We start from the raw sequence: 22,595 nt of genomic DNA, 5'->3' as shown, positions 1-22,595 counted from the left end.
CACTACCCCTCTATCCCCCTAACCCCCGTCACTACCCCTCTATCCCCCTAACCCCCGTCACTACCCCTCTATCCCCCTAACCCCCGTCACTACCCCTCTATCCCCCTAACCCCCGTCACTACCCCTCTATCCCCCTAACCCCCGTCACTACCCCTCTATCCCCCTAACCCCCGTCACTACCCCTCTATCCCCCTAACCCCCGTCACTACCCCTCTATCCCCCTAACCCCCGTCACTACCCCTCTATCCCCCTAACCCCCGTCACTACCCCTCTATCCCCCTAACCCCCGTCACTACCCCTCTATCCCCCTAACCCCCGTCACTACCCCTCTATCCCCCTAACCCCCGTCACTACCCCTCTATCCCCCTAACCCCCGTCACTACCCCTCTATCCCCCGTCACTACCCCTCTATCCCCTAACCCCCGTCACTACCCCTCTATCCCCTAACCCCCGTCACTACCCCTCTATCCCCTAACCCCCGTCACTACCCCTCTATCCCCCTAACCCCCGTCACTACCCCTCTATCCCCCTAACCCCTGTCACTACCCCTCTACCCCCTAACCCCTGTCACTACCCCTCTACCCCCTAACCCCTGTCACTAACCGTCTACCCCCGCTACCTCCTGTCACTGCCCCTCCACCCCCCCTACCTCCTGTCCCTCTACCCCCCAACCCCTGTCGCTGCCCCTCCACCCTCCTAACCCCTATCACCCACACAATTACACAAACTGTACCCCTTACAATTACACCACACTGTACCCCTCACAATCACACACACTGCACCTACGTATATTTGTGTGTATATATGTGTGTGTGTGTATGTGTATGTGTATATAAAAATACATATACACGCGGCGTGTGTGTTTGTGCTTTAGGGTGCACACCCTAATGCAACCGGCTGAGCACGCCTATGTACAGGACAGACATTTAGAAACTGCTTTTATCCAAGCCCACAGCACAAGCATGTTACCTTGTCTAAGTGGCATTAAACCCAGATACAGCTATATAAAAAAATTTATATTGTGTAATGGAATTATGAAACACAGCCATTGCTATGCTATTAGAACATAAAGTGGGATGCATACTCTAGATTTTGTTAGTTTAAAATGTTGTCCACAACTTCAAGAAACTGTGGAATAATGCAAATCCATACAATTAAACATTTAAGAATATGTGGAAGAGTCCATAGGTTAGGAAGGCAGACTACAAGTAATCTGAACAGAAAACTTCACCAAGATGAACCACAGATGCTGGTGCTACAATTTACCATTAGATTTGCATACAAATACCTGGCAGGGAAACATGATCTTAATGTTCTTTGAAATACATACCTTCCAACAGTTACATATATAAAGGAACTGTAAAGATTTAACACTTCTGTCCATGTCCCAGGTTTATCCCCTTTTGTCCCTCCCAAGGCTTAATGCCTTGCTTGGAAACCGGAATATGGGGGCACTAAAAAAAATTAGATGTCAGGTAATTATACCTATAGCTAAAGTGGGAAGGGAGGGGCACAGGCGTATTAGAATGTGGAGGATATAAATGAATGTGAGACAATGATGATTACTAGAGAATAACATTTCTGTTCGTAGTATTTTGTTACCTGCCATGTTTAAGAGGATAGACTCTGGATAGATCTCTCCCTCCTCTTTGCGCAGTGCCAGTCTCCTCTTCCATTCTTCTTCTTCAGGTGTCACCACAACTGCTTTACGAATGAAATGTTCAAAACACTTCATCTTGCTTTTTTGAGCAAAATCATGTACTGTGCACTGAGGAAGGAAGAAAAGAAAATTAAGAATGACAAATGCTATAGATAAGATAAAAAAAAAAACAAATATCAGTGGGGTAGGGGAATTGAACAGAAATATTTTCACCTGATCAATTATATAATTTCCTCTCCGACGGCCAGCTATTGGCATGAGATGGTTTAGACATTGTGTGGCCTCTTTGATCAAACGGTCCCTGGTTTTGGAGTTCTCCTCAAAAGGCTCAGGTCCAACAGTCTGTATAGAAATAAGAAGTGAGACTGTTTACTCATATCACATTCTTTCCTATTCCATATTACATGCTTCATACCTTCAACTGTGGTATAAGTCGGTCTATACACAGGTGTGTATAATTCTTATCTGGGTTCTCTTGCATGTGTTTTTTAACCCATGTCGTCTTTCCCGATCCAGGAAGTCCAATCATCATCACTACCTGATAAAAGTGAATGAAAGGAAATCAATACTTTTTTCATTTTGGTTTTCCAACATAACCTCATAAACATCAAGTCTCTTTTATACATGTAGTAGACATATGTTGTACAAAAAGCTTCAGTCGTAGCGGATAAAATGACTATAGTTTTTAAAGATATCAAACACAAACAAACAGATTCCTTCAAAATTATTTATGTTTGCCCAGGTATAAAACATTCCACAAGTGAGTCCACTGCCCCACAGTAGGCGAGAAACAGGAGAGTAGGCCATGACCAAACCACAGCCCCCCAGTGATCGGGAAGTGGCAGCAGTACCGGATACCCAGTTCCCCGCGAATGCTCCTGTTCTATGTTGGTATGAAAGCACAAGTCACCTCTTGCCTGTATTTAGTACATAGTGAAGCCATTAATTAATTGTGCTTCTGTATGTTATAAAGACATTTGGGAAGCCAAAATGGGTTTCTCGATCAATACATTTGGAGGGATGTTAAGTCAACCATACTCTGCAGAAGCGTTAGTTGGGTAAGTAGGCGGTATAGCTCCTGCAGAACAGCAGGCACTATCTGTCAGGTCCCCATGGTCCCCTCCCCTTTCGGTCAAACTTTTCCCCCACCCGAGTATTTTCACTTAACCTGTGGGTTGTTTGATGTGCAATGACCCAACCATGGTGAGAAGTCGTGATACGTCTCCTATGGCCATACAGAACAGAATATTCTCCTCACCATCCGTAACTATATATAGTGCTCACAGCAGTCGTAAAATAAAAGAACCCCAATAGCAATACCTGTAGGTCCTATAACTGTTTCTCATATCCAGTGCATTTAGTGGTCACGCAGGACCATTTAATTTCAAGTAGACTTCTCCGGGATCCTCAGGTTCTCTCTTCACTATTGTTATATCAAGTGATTTGTCAGTACCACAAAAGGCATCAATTCAAAGATTATCTTATCTTATACATAAACTATAATGAAACAAAACCAACCAGACTTGAGAGGGAGAAAAAGGGGAGATCATCTGGTCCTCTGTCTGCCTCTATATATTTAGAGAGTCACCTGTCTTCAACTCAGCCTCGTCTGGAAGTCCTCTGTCACTGTCTTAGGGCACCTGTATTTCATATACCTATTTATAGTTTTATTTCCTGTTCCCAATTATCTCCCCATATTGTCCTCTGGCGTACCCTATATCTTTGTCTATTTTTTTAAAAAATTTCAAGGGTTCTTGGAGAGAATTTCCCTTTTTTTGGTGTGCTGCCTTTTATTTTGTTATATAGCGCTGCCCCATTCTTTTTTTCTTTCTTATAGCTAGGATAACCTTATACTTATTCCACACATGCTTAAACTCCTTTACTGTGTTAACCTCTACCACTTCAGCTGGAAGGCTATTCCATGCATCCACTACTCTGAGTAAAGTAATACTTCTGGATATTACTTTTAAACCTTTCCCCTTCTAATTCTAGACTAAGTCCTCTTGTAGTTTTTCTTCTTTTAAATATACTCTCCTTCTTTACAGTGTTGATTCCCTTTATGTATTAAAATATTTCTATCATATCCTCGTCTCGTCTTTCCTCCAAGCTTCACACGTCAAGATCCTCTAACCTTTCCTGGTAAGTTTTACCCTGCAATCCAGTTTTGTAGCCCTTCTCTGAAATCTCTCCAAACTATCAATATCCTTCTCAAGATATGGTTTCCAATACTGCGTACAATACTCCAAGTGAGGTCTCACCTGTGACTGCCAATACCACTCCCTATACAACCAAGCATACTGCTAGCATTTCCTGCTGCTCTATTACACGGTCTGAAATAATTACCTGAAATCCCTTTCCTTAGATGTTGAGGTTAGAACTCTATCAAATATTCTATACATTGCCCCATGGCTTTTATCTTGCTTTTTCCACATAACATGTCAGGGCACCCACCGAGGAGCGAACAACTCACCTGCCGGGAAAGGGATGTGACATGTCCGGACCGACTGACCCGGGCAACCGCTTCCCCCGCACAGGGCCCGTGATGACCTCCACGGGAGCGGGCAGGGGAGGTGTGGACCTGGCTCACTCGGGAAAAGGCGGGGCCGGGAAGTGGCTCACAGCGAGCCAGGGACGGAGGGGGGAGGAGAAGGGACACCGATTGAGGCCTAGAGGGCTGGCCTAGTCGCCACGAGGGAGAGCACCACTTGAGGGGGGGGTGGGGGAGGGGGTAGGGCACCCACTGAGGAGCGAACAACTCACCTGCCGGGAATGGGATGAGACATGTCCGGACCGACTGACCCGGGCAACCGCTTCCCCCGCACAGGGCCCGTGATGACCTCCACGGGAGCGGTCGGGGGAGGTGTGGGCCCGGCTCACTCGGGAACCGGCGGGGCCGGGAGGTGGCTCACAGCGAGCCAGGGACGGAGGGGGGAGGAGAAGGGACACTGATTGAGGCCTAGAGGGCTGGCCTAGTCGCCACGAGGGAGAGACAGGGGGACTAGGATCACCTCCCGGGAATCACCCCACGCACAGGCCCCAGTCCATGTAAGACACCCATCCAGAGCTCTTAGGAGAGGCCAGGGCGCAGTGACACCCACCTCCCCCATAGCGAACCATTAGGGGCAACCTGAGGCAGGGGATGCACAAATGCTAGCCTTGCAGGACTCATTGCACATAATGCTTTTTGTACTAACATCCCACTGTGAAAGGGGAAGGAGATGGAGGAGAGGATGGTCGGCCCACACAAATGGCCAGCATCAATTTGAATGTGTACATATGTTCGAGTTTAACGTTAACCTGATTTTTATGTTATTTGATTATATGCTCAGGGTGACGAATTGACCGCAGAAACGTCCACAGGCGAATTGACCGCAGAAACGTCCACGGCTACCTAATAATACGACAAGAGCCACTAAACAGGGAGACGAGGGAGACAGACACAACCAGACCAAGAGGAGAACGAGAGACGCACCAGTTGGGAGAGGCGTTTCCCACACGGTCACGACACTTCTCGGTCCTCCTCCTACTCCCCTACGGGACAGGCGTCACATACAGGTGAGTGGGTCACTGGGCGCATAAAACAGCCCAGGTCGAGGGGCGGGGCCTGACCGCTGATCTGAGCGGTCGCAGGAAAGAACTGCTCCGGCGGTAATAGACAAAACTGCGGTAAATCAGCGCTCAACCGACTCCAAAGTGACACTACCGGAGAGGTAAAATCGAGGGGCACATGCAGATGCCAAAGAATCAGCATAACTGACAAAACCTAATGGAGAGACACCTGCGGCCTGCAAGCATGGGTGTTGTGGGGGAGACGGCCGCTCCCCCGCAGCCCTCAACGGCTGAAAACAGGTTACTGAGCCTTCGTTTCCCCCCCCCCCCCCCTATGGACCGGCGGGGGTTATCCCGGTCCCGGGAGTGCCCACCAGGATAGCAGATCGGCGACCCCAGATGGAGCCTCCTGACCCCAAAATGGCAGCAAAAGCCACTGGCACACTCCACACGATAACGGGAAATGACATTATAGCACGGCTGAATGCCATATTTTCAGCCTTCTGGAGCAAATTGGAAGAACGCCAAGCCATGACACAAGCCCCAGAAGTGTATGCACCGCCTCTGCCGCACACACGCTCCCGACACATAGGCACACCTTATAGCAGGAGGCAATCAAGCAAGGGGCGCCATCGCAGGCGACTGCTCCCGCCAGCAGGAAAGCCCACACCAGCTATACCCGCAAGCAAGAACAAGCTGACCTCAACCAAGGCGCTAACCGCACAGTGGACAAGCAGCCACCCACTCAAGCAGCTGCCTCCTATGCCGACGAACGCCTTGCAGGCTCAGCTTACCAGACTGACTGCAACATGGCGGCGGACCAAAATGCCCAAGCGACTCCGGCGCGAGAGGGTAATGATCCAGGTGAGAAGCCACCGACGACACTCTAGGCGGCAGAGAACCGCGCTTAAGCTACTGACCCAGCGGAGACCAGCACGCAACAGGCACCAGCGACAGCCTCTGTGGACCTCACAGACCCGACCCTACGGTGCTCAAGCTCGCATAGAGAGGACAGCCGGCAGCTACAGGGAACCAGTCCCCACCGATGCAAGAGACATGCTGGCTGGCTCATGCTACCCTGCAAAAAGGTCTGGACTGTGCCTGACAGCTAAGGGCATAGGCTGAGCAAGATGGGTACAAGGGGACACTTAATATGCCATAGCAATAGCCCGCTGTTCCCTCTCACACACGGCACTGCAACATAGCTACTGCATGCGATTTAATACTCGTGCTTTACACTTGTACTTATGTCTCCCGTTCAACCCCATTAACACTTAGCACCCAGTTACTACTACATCTGGTGGCCTCCTTCCCTTAAGCGCTGACTAAAGGTCATGACTAACCAGCCTGAGCTCCTACAGGGTCACTCGATTACGGTGAGATGACATTCCTACCTGAGTTACCTGACATGGCCCCAGACACATAGACCTATCCCCTGCTCCTATTTTATAGTACTACTTAACTCCACAGGTCTTATCTAGGACACTCTTACTAACCTAACCAGTGAAAAGCTTATATAGTCATGCACGCTAGGACCTACACCACACTAAGTTTGCTCTTCTTAAATTTAAAAAATGTGCACTGTTTCATCCATGCCATGCAGCTGTTTTTTCTATGTTTATGGAAACTCTGGCATAAATGTAATCTTGTTTTCTCTATGCACGACAAAATAAAGAATTAAAAAAAAAATTAACATGTACATTAAAACTAGTTGGTAACTAGCAAAAAAAAACAAAAAAAACAAAAAAAACAGCCCAGGTCCGCACATACACCTCAACGCCAAAACCCTAACGCCAACTAGGTGGCGGACACCTCACACACCCATTCCCATCCCCACTTAATCCCCAACACATTCCTCCCCTCCCCCCCCTTCCCACCCCGACACCAGACGACAGGTGACAACGACACACAGCCAGCCATTCAACATGACACTCACACCGGCAACCCTCACATTGGTGTCCATCAATGCGAAGGGACTCAATAAACCCGAAAAGAGGTCGACAGCCTTACGAGAGTTCCACACCCTCAAAGCATCCATAGTCTATATACAAGAGACCCACTTCAGAGAAGGGGCCCGACCCCGCTTTCACGATCACAGATTCCCGAAGGGATACTATAGCGATTACCAAGAGGGCAAGGCACGAGGGGTCGCAATCCTAATGCATAGGAGGGTCCCCTTCGTGGAGGGGGAGACACTAACAGATAGGGAGGGCAGATACATATTCGTGAAGGGAAAGATCGTGGGCCAAACTTACACATTCGCTAACATTTACGCCCCCAACCAGAGACATTACAGGTTTCTATCCCGCACACATCGCCTACTTTGGAAATTCACAGAGGGGGTGCTCATCCTGGGAGGAGACTTCAATCTAGCTATGGACCCGAGATGGGACACTTCCACGGGAACGACACACATCCCGACACAACACCTAGCAGCACTTAAAATGCTTCTGTCCAAACAAAAGCTAGTGGACTGTTGGAGGGCCCACCACCCCGAAGAGAGGGATTATACCTTCTTTTCCCACCCCCACAACACTTACACCAGAATCGATTATTTCTTCATGACACACCTCCCGCTGGTCGAGCACGCGGAACACGGCACAGCGACGTGGTCGGACCACGCACCAGTATCTATCACGATCACATCCCCACTACACAGACCTACGGTGACTAAATGGCGCCTAAATGAGCATCTCTTAGCACAACCTGACATTAAATCGGACATCAGCGCAGCCCTAAGGGAATACTAAACCATCAACACACCTGACCAAACACCGACAATACTTTGGGAGGCACACAAGAGCGTAGCGAGGGGCCACTTCCTACAAAAAGGAGCCCTACTGAAAAAGCGGAGGGAGGCAGAGATGACCGCACTACTCACCGAAATACAGGAGATAGACAATCAGAACAAAGGCACACAGACACACACACTACAAGACAAACTCCTTACACTCCGCAGGGAACTGACCCGACTATTACTGAGGAGACACCATAGGGACGCACTGAGACATAAAGCGTTCTTCGCACTACATGGCGACAAAAGTGGCAAATTACTTGCAAGGATGCTAGCTAAACGCAGACAGCAGACATACATAGAGCGCATCAGAGATGAGAAAGGTACACTGCACCGACTACCCGCGAAGATTCAAGACATAAATAAAACATACTACGCTAATCTATACAACCTGCCCCGACCACCGACGCAGGCCACGGACGACCGCCTGATGGGCAAAATAAATGACTCACCACACAAGACCTGCCCACCTTAGACAAGAACACCGCCGACCTCCTTGAAGAAGAGATCACGCCCGAGGAGCTGGCCTTAGTGATCAAACAGACGAAACCGGGCAAAAGCCCGGGCCCCGACGGTTTGCCGTTGTGCTACTACAAAACTTTCGCCATCAGGGAGGGTCACCACTTCCCCAAACAATCCCTCGCGGCTCACATCACTATCGTCCTCAAGGAGGGTATGGATGGGGAGCACTGCGGAAGCTACCGACCCATCTCCCTCATAAACAGCGACCTCAAAATGCTGGCTAAAATACTGGCCACCAGACTACAGACCCACGTGCCCCACCTGGTGCATCCGGACCAGGTGGGGTTCGTGATGGGGAGGGAGGCATGGGACAACACCATGCGCACCCTTACCCTGATGCACGGCCATAAACGCGACCAAGGGGGCCTCCTCCTGCTGTCCACGGACGCGGAGAAGGCCTTCGACAGGGTCAGCTGGACATATATGTTTCGAACACTAACACACAGGCATGGGCCCCAGGATCAGGGGCTGGATAGAGGCCTTATACACACAACCATCCGCACAAGTGGTGGTGAACGGAGCACCGACAGCAGCATTCGATATCCGGAATGGCACCCGTCAGGGATGCCCCCTGTCCCCATTACTCTTCGTCATTGCGCTGGAACCGCTCCTACAGACCATCAGAAATAACCCAGATATCAAAGGGGTGACGGTAGGGAAGACTCAACACAAAATCGCGGCATACGAAGACGACATGCTCTTTTACGTGACTAATCCAGAGATATCCCTCCCCAACATTCTAAAAACACTCCAGGACTTCGGGGCCATATCAAACCTGAAGATCAATAACTCCAAATCATTCATACTCAACGTCAGTGTGCCAGAAAACAGGACAACGCCCATGCGCCAACACTACACCTTTCGATGGGCAGCACACAAAATCCGCTATCTGGGCATCTGGCTAACAAGACGGGAGGGGGACATGTACAGGGAGAACTTCACACCGATGCACGCGCAGCTCCACTCAGACATGAGGGACTGGGCATATCCACACATCTCTTGGTTGGGCAGCATACAGGTAGTCAAGATGAACTTCCTGCCGCGCCTGCTATATCTGTTCCAGACCATCCCCATATCGATTCCACGCACATTCTTCACCACACTACGCTCCGCACTAGGCAGATACGTATGGGACGGGAAAAGACCTAGGATAAGCCATACCACACTGACACTCCCAAAAGACAGGGGCGGCCTGGCCCTACCGGACTTCTCCTTATACTACAGGGCATGTCAACTCCTGCGGATCATGGAATGGTCCAAGGAGGGGGTACACAAGCTATGGAAACAAGCCGAGGAGGGAGAGGCGGGGATGCCAACGGCGATATTGCCATGGATACCACCAGACTCCTGGAGGAAGTCACAAACACACTCCCCATACACGAGAGCTACCCTGCAGGAGTGGCAGAGGGCGAGGAGGAGTCACAATCTCTGGACACACCCCTCGCCCTTGCTACCCCTGACACACAACCCAGAGTTCCCACCAGGTCAGGACCCGAAAGCGTTCAGGGCTATAATCCCTGACCCCTTACCCAGACTTAGACACATTTCCAAGCCAGAGGGCATCAAAACCTTGAGGGAGCTCAGAGGGGAAGCAACCAACACCTTTCTGACACAACTCAGATACAGACAGCTACGCCACTACATCGCCACCCTCCCCCAAGGCGCACCACTCACGAGAGTCCCCACGACATTCGAGGACGCATGCTTAGACCCCCAACCACTGGCGCACGGGGTTTCCTTTCTATACAATATGCAACTGACCCAAACGCCAACCGCACTACCGAGTTTCATGGGAAAATGGGAGGAGGCGCTGGGACACACACTCAGTAAAGCTGACTGGGAGAAAATGTGCTACCTCACGCACCACTGCGCCAGCTACAGCAAAACACAAGACACAGCATACAAAATCATGACGTATTGGTACCGCACACCATCGACACTACACGCCATCTCCCCGACGCAGTCTCCGCAATGCTGGAGATGCGGAACGGAGAGGGGCACGCATTTACACATATGGTGGGAATGCAGTGGAATCACTCCGTTCTGGCGGGGGATACACACAATGCAACAACTCTTCTCAGACGACCCGCCCCCTCTCAGGCCAGCGGAAATGCTACTGCACCACACCAAGGTACCGCGATCTATATACAAAAAGTCCCTGTCCATACGCATACTGAACACGGCCAAATCCATCATACCGAAATACTGGAAGCAAACTGTAACCCCACCGCTGACCATATGGTTTTCCCACATAGAGGACCTACGAGCCCTAGAGGAACTACAACACACGGCAGCAAACACACAACAGACATACCTCAACACGTGGACACACTGGCTACTACAGACCTCCAAACCCGACTTTACAGACCGGTTAAGACTTGTCGACAGAAACGGAGCACAAGAGACAGCAGATTAACCCTACCCCTTCTATCCCAGTTGATCCTAACCCCCTATCCTCAACCCCTCCTACACACACCGACCAGAGAGGATCAGGTCCACAAACGAGAACAGGTGGACGGATCCGATCAGAGACGTAGATAGCATCAGACGTTGGATAAGACTATGGATGTCACAAACAAACTGACGCCAACTAGCACACTTATCGAGATGACGTGCTATAGGGTGAACAGCGAGGCAGTGACAGACATGGCCCAGTTAAACGGCTACAGAGATCTCTCAACATGGGGATCGCTACCTAAAGGAAAATTACTAGCGTGAGATAGAGACCTGAGAGTCTCACGACACTGCGGGCCTGCGCGCCCAAATAACTATGACTTCTCTTGAACATATTCGTATCTCATATCTGACACATGTTGCATCTTGGTTAAATGGTTCCAATATACATGGAGACCTGCGAGTCTCAAAGTAAACAGCACGTAACGAAATAAAACTATAGAAATTTACTAGCATGTGATAGAGACCTGCGAGTCTCACGATACCGCGGGCCTGCGCACCCAAATATCTATGACCTCTCTGGAGCATATTCCTATCTCAAGTTTGACGCATGTTGCATCCTGGTTAACTGGCTCTACTATACACAGGGACCTGCGAGTCTCAAAGTAAACTGCACGAAACGAAATAAAAATTATATTTACAAAAAAAAAAAAAAAGTGATTCTCTGAGCCAATCATAATTCTTTACATAGAAAAGTATTGGATTGGCTGAGCTTGTCAAGTAGGCAGATCAGGAACAGAGGGAATACAAGTCAAACACAGCCCTGACCAATCAGCGTCTCTTCATAGAGATGCATTGAATCAATACATCGAAAGTTCAGTGTCTCCATGCAGAGGATGGAGACACCAAATCGCAGTGCTGCACATTGTGCAGCACCTCCCCAGGAAGCACCACTAGTAGCCATATTAGTTGCCAGGGGAGGTATCCCTAGGCTGTAATGTAAACACTATTTTTTCTCTGGAAAAAAAAAAAAAAACAGTTTACTGCAAAAAGCCTGGAGGGAATGCTTACACTCACCAGAACAAATAGCATAAGCTGTAGTTTTTTTTCTGGTGACCATAGTGTCAATTTAACACTAAATCTAGTATGGCCTCCTTACGAGTTGGCTCCTCAACGACTATTTTTAGATAATCCCTGTAGGGAGTTTAGAATATGTGTGCTCCTGGCACAAGAAGCTATTTTGGTTTTCCAGTTCACATCAGGAAGATTAAAGTCACCCACGATAATAACTTCCCTCTTCAATGTCATTTTAGCTATCTCACTAACTAGCAGATTATCTAACACTTCTGTTTGTCCAAGGGGCCTATAAATCACACCTACATAAGTTACTGTGATTACCAAATTCTAATGTAACCTAAACTGACTATGTTCGCCTCACTAACTTTTATTAGGTTAGATTTTATGCTATGGCCAACGCTCCTCCTTTCTTGCCTTCTCTGTCTATTTCATATAAAGAGTACCCTGGTATTGCTATGTCCCAGTCATTTTTCTCATCATACCTTTACTCAGTAACAGCCACTAAATCTACATTCTTAGTTGCCATTATTGCCACAAGTTCATGAATCTTATTCCCTAAACTGCGAGCATTTGTAGACATGACTCTAAGCTTACCATTTTAAAACACATTTGAATAATTTAAAAAATTTTTATTTAACATCCTTGTGTCCCTGACCTGGCTCAAAAAATACATGTAGTATTACATTAGGTTTATGCAGTTCAGTTTTGGCCTAAGGGTCTACGATGCAGCAGCTGAAGTGGAGGAATGAGGTCCCAGGGTCTACCTGGTGAAAGAAATGCATCTCTACAATACCTACAGGTTTCTCTTGTCTACCTTACACAACTTAGTGGTTTCTCTCTCTTACCCTCCAACCCTTTTAATCTCAGTTTTTCTGTGGTCTGGTATACTCATAACCTCATTCAAGACCTTTCAATGATTTTTTCCCTCCTCCAAGGGGAGACAAAACCAAATTGCGGTACCACAGAGACCGATTCCATCTTTATCTAGTTTAGTGTAATCAGGATAACTGTCCCCCAAACCTCCTCTGCAGACCACGTCACTTTAGTCTCCAAAAGATGATACAGCTGAGATCCCTAGCTTTACCTTACAATTTGAATGCAAGCAATTAAATACTGAATCTATATAAATGGTAGAAATAAAAGATAATAGGTAGACCCCTCTGCTCAAGGTTACATATCCACAGGCACCTTGCCTTAGCGGATTACTCCTACTTGGAAGCACCAGAGGTCCTGCCTGCCTGTTGGTGGTTCCGGTGTAGTCAAAGGGGTAGTGGAGTCAAGGGCAACTTGGGCGCACCGTAATAGAAGGTCAGCAGATCCGGCCATAGCATACGCATTGATGGGAATTGCAATTAATACAGGTGGGTCTCCATATCAGAAGGTTCCCTAACCAGGAAAGGTTCCTTTGAGGTGAGCACCATTAGTCCCGTGGGAAATTAGGAAATAAATAGTGGAGTTCAGCCATCTTTTTATTGTAATATAACGATTTCGTTTTCATATCACTTTGTGACATACCTCACATTCCTCTGTCGATTTTGGCACTGGGGATGTTTGTCTCAGCTCCTGTGATGTCATGTCTTGCAGATATTTGAATCCACTACGTGGCTGATGCCATGGTTGAAGCTTCTTTCCAAAGTTAACCTGAAATGCACAGCCTTTGCATATCACATGGGGTATAAGTGCCTTGTCTCCAAGAGAACTCTTTTCCACAACAAAGGCCAGACCAAGGTCTACTCCATTCTTGGAAAAAGATAACTCTACTGAAGCACCCTCCATATCCTGGCAAAGAGAAAGAATATAGACACGTAATTATTTATAAATGTTATTGTATTATACCACTGATTGATATGATCATCTAGTGTTCAATAAAATATTTATAATATTGTTAAGTAATTACAAAAATATCCAAATAAAAACTATTTGAAAATAGACGGATCTTGTTAAAATGACGGCTATTACAAATTGCTTAAACTGAAATTATGCAGCATGTCTCTAATCTCTCATAAACCTTTTAACATATAAAATCATACATACTCAAATCTACATTACATAAAAATCCTTTTCTCTTTTATATTTTGTGAAGGATAACTTACAGCATAGCAGCCAATCACATCGTATTCTCTAAAGGTTTTCCCGTAAATTTCAAAATGTGAATTGGTAGCCTTGAAGCCTCGGCTGTCATAAGCAAAAGACAGCTCATCCTCCCCTACAGAGGGAGATAAAAATAGAAAGGTAGAATTTGTTTACTGATAATTCTATGCGGAGTGGTGATTGTCCACAGATTATTCCAATAACATGGATTTACACTGAACTCGCTGTAGTGAGACACTATTTACTGTAGGATTCCGATTTCCTACCTGTGGAATTTTAGATCAATATACAGCGGGAGATTCTTTATATGTTGCCTTTCATATGTATAATTAAGTGTCCAGGACAACAAAGTGAATCTGTCAATCTGGCACAGCAACTATGCCAGGAACTGAGTGAAATGAGAGCAGAAGAACCCTCCTACAGATGGTTCCTCTCTTTTTGTCACTGTGATAACATAACATAGTTGCTGTGTTTGTCCAACTGATGAGCATAGCTCATTCTTTGCTTGAGAAATATCAGAAAGTAATCACAGATTTAGCTCTGTTCGGATGCCAATAAGCTGGCAATGAAGCCAGCATGTTGGAGTTAGGCAAGTGTTTCCAAAAAGGGCTATTCAGGAATGTAAGAGGGCAGGATGTAAATGGGAGTGAAAGGATGGGTGTTACAACAGAATAACAGCCATAGCAGGATGGCTACTCCATTAACACTAAAGCTATGATAATTAAACACACCAACACCCCCTGAAGCAATACAATCTAATTTCTCACTATAACTGCTTAATGCATAAGGAAGAGTTTTCGTTCAACATGAGCTTATTATGCCAAAGAAATAAGACATATTTTAAATAAGAATTTGCAGATTTTAATTTAAAAAAATTATTAATGAGAAACCCAATATAATTTTTTGAGGAGCTAAAAACCTAAAACAACATCTCGTAAAAGGTTTTGTTAAAGACACTCCTAACACAACCAATTATTTTAATTTGGATAATAGACTCTATCCATGTAAGGGATGCAGGGCATGTAAAAGGACAATTTTTTGTAAAAATTATTTAAAATATAAAATAGATTTGTAAATCGTTTTCTACCAAAAGAACTTATCAAATTAAAATGTGTCCTCACATGTTACTCTTCTAATGTCATATACCTCCTCTGTTGCTTATGTGGATTACAATACATCATCAGCATGACTACAAGGACGTTTTTAAATATGTATAGCCGAACGCATGGACAATATCCAGAGAAGGTATATGAACCATAGTGTCTCTGCACATTTTTCTGAGGTACACAATTGTGATTCCACTCTTTTAAGTCATGGTGTAATTTTTAAACGACAAAAAAAACTGGAGGGGGAAAAACTCCAATAAAAGAGTTTGCAAAGGTGGAAGGCAAGTGGATCTATGAAAGGAACACTTTGGCACCATATGGTCTAAATTTAGATTTTAAGTTTATTCACTTTCTAGTGTGTGTGTATATATATATATATATATATATATATATATATATATATATATATATATATGTATATATATATATATATACACACACACACACACACACACACACAGGTGATACTCGAAAAATTAGAATATCGTGCAAAAGTTTATTTATTTCAGTAATGCAACGTAAAAGGGGAAACTAATATATAAGATAGACGCATTACATGCAAAACAAGATAGTTCAAGCCGTGATTTGTTATAAGTGCGATTATTATGGCTTACAGCTCATGAAAACCATGAAGCCACAATCTCAGTAAATTAGAATATTTTGAAAAGGTGTGTCATGCCAAAAGCATGAGTTCTTGTTTGATGTGTGTTTATATATGTTAAGAGTTGGTTTTTTTGTAAACCTTGGGATGACATTTATTGTGATCTTTGATCTTGCACCAGGCCTAGACCATAAAACATCTAGATAGCCATCACCAGAGCTGGACACAAGGAATTTCATAGAGTGGGCAATAGACTGCCAGCCCAAACCCCCTCTGATCCCCCCCCCCCAGGGGTCTGCCCATTGAGAAACAACTAGTTTAGATATTTAATGAGGGTGCTGGACTATCCAGAGAGGTCAGTTATTCCTTTTTCTTTTGTCAGTAACTTCTAGGAGATCAATACCATCTAAGACGCCCACAAGAATTCTATATGGGGTAAATGTATGTAAGGAATTTCTTGTGTTTTCTCCTATTTTATTTTATGTACTGTTTTGCAATTTGTTATCTGTATGTCATGTATTTCTGTATTTTGTACTCAGCACTGTGAATCTTTGTCAGATTAAATGTTTACTTAATCAGCTTGTGTCTCTGTTTTCTAAGAGCTTCACCCTCCAAAGAAAAGCTCAGATAAACACGTTACCAAAAAGGGTTAATTATATGTGTTTGATCAGTAAAAGTAGAACTGTGATTCTATAATTCTCCTGTGTGTGGGGTAACCTAAGACGCCCGGCTTTAAAAGTCTTGGTGGTGGCAGTAAAGTGTGTACTAGGGGGTTAGTGTAGAAGGGATTGCAGGGGTTAATTGAGTGGTTGCTGGAACTAGCAACAGGTAACCAGGGGTCTGGTGTCATTAACCCTGTCACTTCCACACTCTCCCCACTGTCTCGGCTGGGCCTATAGCCCACGCTCGTGACAAGGTGCAATATTCTAGGCTCACAGTGTCCCGCTCTAATCAGCTAAGTAAGCCATAACACCTGCAAAGGGTTTCTGAGCCTTTAAATGGTCTCTCAGTCTGGTTCAGTAGGAATCACAATCATGGGGAAGACTGCTGACCTGACAGTTGTGCAGAAAACCATCATTAACACCCTCCCATAAGGAGGGAAAGCCTCAAAAGGTAATTGCGAAGGAAGTTAGATGTTCCCAAAGTGCTCTATCAAAGCACATTAGTAGAAAGTCACGTGGAAGGGAAAAGTGTGAAAGAAAAAGGTGCACACGCAGCAGGGATGACCGCAGCCTGGAGAGGATTGTCAATAAAAGGCCATTTAAATGTGTTGGGGACTTTCACAAGGAGTGGACTGAAGCTGGAGTCAGTGCATCAAGAGCCACCACACACACAGACGGATCCTGGACATGGGCTTCAGATGTCGTATTCCTCTTGTCAAGCCGCGCCTGAACAACAAACAATGTCAGAAGCGTCTTACCTGGGCTAAAGAAAAACAGACCTGCTCTGTTGCTCAGTGGTCCAAAGTCCTCTTTTCTGATGAGAGCAACTTTTGCATCTCATTTGGAAACCAAGGACCCAGAGTCCGGAGTTAGAATGGAGAGGCACACACCGCAATATGCATAATTAAATTATATTCTGGTATGTGGGAATTTGTTTCCTCCAAGATAGGAATTTGTATTGAGATCTTAATTTGTTGCTGCTCTTCAAATGAAACAAAAGGGATTTGGGGAAATTATTTTTCCCAATCCCCACTTTAATTGGAGTTTTATATACAATTTGCTGCTATTAAGGTGTAATAAAGGAGATTGTAGACATCCATTTATTGTTTTTCTTATTGAATACATATTAACACATCCCAAAATTGATTATATTAGGCTAAGCTGACTTTAGGTGTTCTATACTTTTGAAGTGCCTTAATTGCACCATATTCTTTGTGCACCTCGGCCCCTGCAAGGTGGAATCTTCAGTTACAAACATTAAGCAGAATTGGCTACATAATCCTTATGAGGGCACATACAATTGATAATATTGTGACTGACAGTTATATCCATTTGAATATGGAATACATACTCTTTAAAGGGACACTATAGTCACAAGTTCTGATGACTATAATCCATCCCTGCAGGCATTTTCATACAAACACTTTACACTACTGAACAAGGGACACCTCCAGTGGCTGTCACTCAGATGGCTACTAGAGGTGCTTCTTGGGTCAGTGCCATTCAGCATCTCCATGCTCTGCGTAAGCGCTGACCTTTTCCCATAGAGATGCACTGATTCAATGAGGAGATGCTGATTGGACAGCGGGGTGGTTTACCTCACGTGCGCATTAGCCTCCCAATACTTTCCAAACCATTGCTTTGGCTGAGATAGTCAGTTCTTATGATCTCAGTCAAGGAGGTGGATCAGGGGTGGAGCCAGCACCGTGCGCTGCTGGAATGAAGGTAAGTTTATTACCATTTTAAGTGGGCAACTGGGAAATAAATGTTTTTTACACTATTGGGTCAGGAATGCACGTTTTACACCCTAAATGGTAGTGAATTAGGGATAACAACACATGAGAAGGATTCGGGAACGGTTATAGACAATATATTAGGCAGCAACATGCAATGTCAATCGCCAGTTGTTAAGGCCAGTAAGGCTTTGTCATGTATAAATAGGGGCATAAATTCTCATGATGAAAATATATTTTTGCCTCTTTATAAATTGCTGATAAGACCACACTTTGAATATGCTGTATAAATTTGGGTACCTGCTCTAAAGAAAGATATTATGGCACTAGAAAAAGTGCAACAAAAGTACAAAAACATAATATACAGGGATATCATTTCTAATTAGTGGTGTAATAGCTTCTTGATCCAAGGAGATATCGGACTGCCATATTGGGGTCAAGAAGGAATTTATTTCCTAGTTTGATGCAAAATTGGAAGCACTTCAGACTGGGTTTTTTGCCTTATTTTGGATCAACAACGAAAACATTTGTGAGAAAAGCTGAACTTGATCGACGCAAGTCTTTTTAAGCTAAGTAACTATGTTCCTTTAACCTCTTAAGGACCAAGGACGTATCAGGTACGTCCTAGGGTAATTGGAGTGCTGGAAGCGATCATGATAGCTTCCAGCAGCTCTAATCGTATTGAAGCTCTAATGGTACCCCCCTCACTGCCGGTGGCCCCCAGAGAACACCGGGTGAACGCCCCCCCCGGAGCGCGATCACTTCCGGGTTGCTCCACGTGGAACCCAGCAGTGAGGGGTTGAGGCACTCAGTAAATAGAAGAAAAAATATAAATTACATTAAAAAAAAATAAATGTAACCTCTCCCCTCTCCATGTACTTACCGATCGCCGCCATTCGGCCTTCTTCTGGGGGGGGGGCCTTCTTTTGCAGAGAGTCTGTCCTCTGCAAAACGGACCCCCCACACGACCACCATAGGTGTCCATAGTGCTGCCAGCAGGGGGGACTGGCTGAACTGACAGGCAGTCCCCCTGCTAGTGAAAAAGTTTTATATATATATATATACATACACATACACATACACACACCGTATATACTTGAGTATAAGTCGAGTTTTTCAGCACATTTTTTGTGCTGAAAAACCCCAACTCGACTTATACTCGAGTCAATGTCTGTATTATGGCAATTTACATTGCCATAATACAGACTGGGGGCTGGCAGGAAGCGTTTACTTACCTCTCCTGCAGCTCCTGTCAGCTCTCTTCTCCTCTGCGCCGGTCAGCTCCCAGTGTAAGTCTCGCGAGAGCTGCGGGGTCATAACTTGCAGAGGGAGCTGACCGGACCGGCGCGGAGGAGAAGGGAGCTGCAGGAGAGGTAAGTGCTTCCTGCCAGCCCCCCTCCACTGAACTACCAATGCCACTGGACCACCAGAGAGTGAGAGCCCCCCTCCCTGTCATGTATCAAACAGGGATGGGGGACAAAAATAAATAAATAAAATTATAAATAATAAAATATTAATTGTAATAAAAATATAAAAATATTAATATAACAAAAAATAAATTAATATTAAAATTATAATAATTAAAAAATAATAAAAATGTCCACCCCCCACCAAGGCTCTGCATCACACACACTGCACTCATATACACACACACTGTAAATAAATATTCAATTAATATAATTTTTTTAGGATCTAATTTTTTTTTAGAAATTTACCAGTAGCTGCTGCATTTCCCACCCTAGTCTTATACTCGAGTCAATAAGTTTCCCCAGTATTTTGGGGTAGGCTTATACTCGAATATGAATATATATATATATATATATATATATATATATATATATATATATATATATATAGGCTTGGCCTGTAGTTGTTGGAGGGGCTTGGTTTCCCTATAAAAAGGCTACCAATCCACTCTCACATTACCGTTAATGGTCTGGCGAGTATGAAACGTTACTTCCAGTTCAGACCGCCATCTTGGATTTCCTCTTACCTGTTCCTCGTGGTCTCCTGGTCAGCTTTTCCGGTACTTGCTGCCGCCAAAAACCGTAAGTTGGGCCTGCCGTAAAGCAAAACGCTTCATATTCACGGCTTACACGGCGGAGCCCCATTCGAATAAAACCGCATTCGGTACTTCTTTCGGTTAAATCACTCCGCCGCTCAGCAATGTAATCCATGTCATTTAACATTTAAACGAACGCTGCATTCGGCTATACACTTAGAAATTTTCTACCAAACTAAACCTATTCATGTGTACTGTAATCACACTATTTAAATTCGCGCTTTACTCACGATTTATACACGATCCTGCATCCACTTCTTAGGTGGAATCTCGACCCCTACCGGTCAATAACGATATTACACCCACAAATTTTTATATAATAAAAATTATGCTACACTTAATTAGAATCCTGATTTCTGACATCTTCCCACAGGTTTCCTTACCAGAGATTCATATTAAGATTTGGGGACCCTGAGATCGGTATCATTTATACTTTATTAATAGGTTGGTAACATTGTCATATGATTCATGTAAACGACCATATAAACATATGATATTAGTTAAATATATAATTTACTCTCCTATGTTTAGTCATTGGAACGGTAGCTTTTACAAGCAAGAAGCCGGTTTCTCTCGGGTATATCTCCTCTGCAGTTATCGGGTAGGTTCTGGTTCTAAGGTCCACGATCTGGCCTAACCACTACCCCATATTCAGATATTTATATATCATCTTATACCCACAGGTCAACCACCCGACAATATCACAGTTACTCTTCATTGAGAGATCAGCCTGACTCACTTTTCAGGTACTACGCCAGAACCCACTATTTCCAAAAAAAAAATTTGATGGCCCAAAAAATTTTGATGGCCCAAAAATTTGGTGGCCCAATTAGATAAAATATTTTCTGGTCTTAATCCATAGGCTAGTGGTCCCTCGGGCCAAATATCCCTAACCTCATACTCGGAGGTAATACGTCCCTCGGGCCAAATCATAGCTAGCCGCCTCGCATCAATGCAAAGAGAGGGCCTCTCCTGTCACTCCCAAGCTTTCTTTTTTTTTTGGTTGTGCAATAAGAATTAACAAACATTCCCGCTGTGCCACGACAGCAGTAGCGGGTGTGTCATAATATACAGCGTAATGACATTTAGGAGCACAGTTTTATGAAGTGAGTGGTTAAGTAATACGTGTCTTGTCCTTATTTGGGTATGCATAAGGAATACCTTACAGTCATATGGATTAGACAGTTTACGTTTAAATTAAATTAAAGTATCATTAACATGGTAAAACGTTAAGAGGAGGAAAAAAAAAATAAAAAATAAAAATGAATAAAATTGGAAAAGAAAGAGCAATGAAAACATCTTGCAATGTTTATCCTGCAGTGTGTGTCTTTCGTGTGTGGTCGGTCCCTAGTTTGTTGCGGTACTCAGCCTGGGTCTTTAGTGGGCTTTGGGTGTATGGTGCCTTTTTCAGTTCTCCAGTGGAGAATGTGACTGTCGGGTTGGGTTGTCTATGTACGCCCTCGTTTCGTCGTGGTGTTGTCTGTCGCTCCAACTTGCGTGTCTTGTTATATGGGTGTGGGTGGTGTAGGAGAAGTCAGGCTCTGTGTGGGATTCCGGGAGGGTCATCTCTGTGCTGTCTCCCACTGGATCATTTTGTGACGCCCTGTGTCCCATGGTGGTAAGCCTATATGGGGTGTGTGTCTGGGGGTTACTCACTGCTTGAGTGTCTCTTGGTAGGGGACGCTCAGTCTCTGTTAGTGTAGGCCTAGACGATGAATCCAGTCTGATAACAGTATAAATAACAGAACAAAGAAAAATAATAAAAGTAATAACAATAAGTGTGAGAAAACAAAACCCTGATATAACGAAACCCTATTTCAGTAGCAGAGTCTCTGGTATAGTGGGAATGCAAGTCAGTCTTGGTACTCGGTATGGAGTAGCTGCTTATGAGCTGTGTGACCATCAGTAAGCATCAGGTGGCCCATTTAGGGTACCAGCCAGTGTCCTCCTTCTGTCCACTGAGTCCTTTGGGGGGTCTCGTCGCCCCTGGCCAGGTGTCACTCCGGGTTGACTAAGGCCGCGTTTCTGTTTAGGGTCATGGTTTGCAGTCCTCAGGGACGTTGTCGCTTGTTGTGCTGCGGTGTGCGGGTCCGGCAGTGGGAGGCTCTGTAGAAATTCCGTATGGTCTTCAGAGGCAGTCAGCGTGTGTATGGAGTCCCCTAGCGTCACCACCAGGGTTCCCGACAGCCCCCACCGGTACCCGATTCCTCTGTCTCTCAGGATCCGGGTTACGGGTGCGAATCTGCGCCGGTCTAGGAATTGGCTATCTGCAGGTTTGGTCGTTGCCTGGCCCGGGCCATGATGGAGGATTTTGCGCTGATGTCCCTGGTCACCGCTATGATGT

The 22,595-nt window shown here is 45.3% G+C and overlaps 1 protein-coding gene across 3 annotated transcripts in view; it reads right to left on the bottom strand.

The window, feature by feature from the left end:
* LOC134579374 (heterogeneous nuclear ribonucleoprotein U-like protein 2) overlaps positions 1-22,595 on the bottom strand; it is a 79,415-nt gene that overhangs the window by 16,674 nt on the left and 40,146 nt on the right. For all 3 annotated transcript variants that reach the window (XM_063438645.1, XM_063438647.1, XM_063438646.1), the window contains 5 exons: positions 14,090-14,202; positions 13,512-13,775; positions 2,076-2,198; positions 1,874-2,002; positions 1,603-1,768 (listed from right to left, as the gene is read on the bottom strand). In XM_063438645.1, coding sequence (XP_063294715.1) covers positions 1,603-1,768; positions 1,874-2,002; positions 2,076-2,198; positions 13,512-13,775; positions 14,090-14,202 — 795 coding nt within the window. The remainder of the gene's footprint in view (positions 1-1,602; positions 1,769-1,873; positions 2,003-2,075; positions 2,199-13,511; positions 13,776-14,089; positions 14,203-22,595) is intronic.

The sequence above is a fragment of the Pelobates fuscus genome, chromosome 12 (assembly GCF_036172605.1).
Source record: "Pelobates fuscus isolate aPelFus1 chromosome 12, aPelFus1.pri, whole genome shotgun sequence".
NCBI classification, from domain to species: domain Eukaryota; kingdom Metazoa; phylum Chordata; class Amphibia; order Anura; family Pelobatidae; genus Pelobates; species Pelobates fuscus.
Note: the sequence above shows the minus strand (reverse complement) of the source record. Positions and strands in the feature narration are given on the sequence as shown.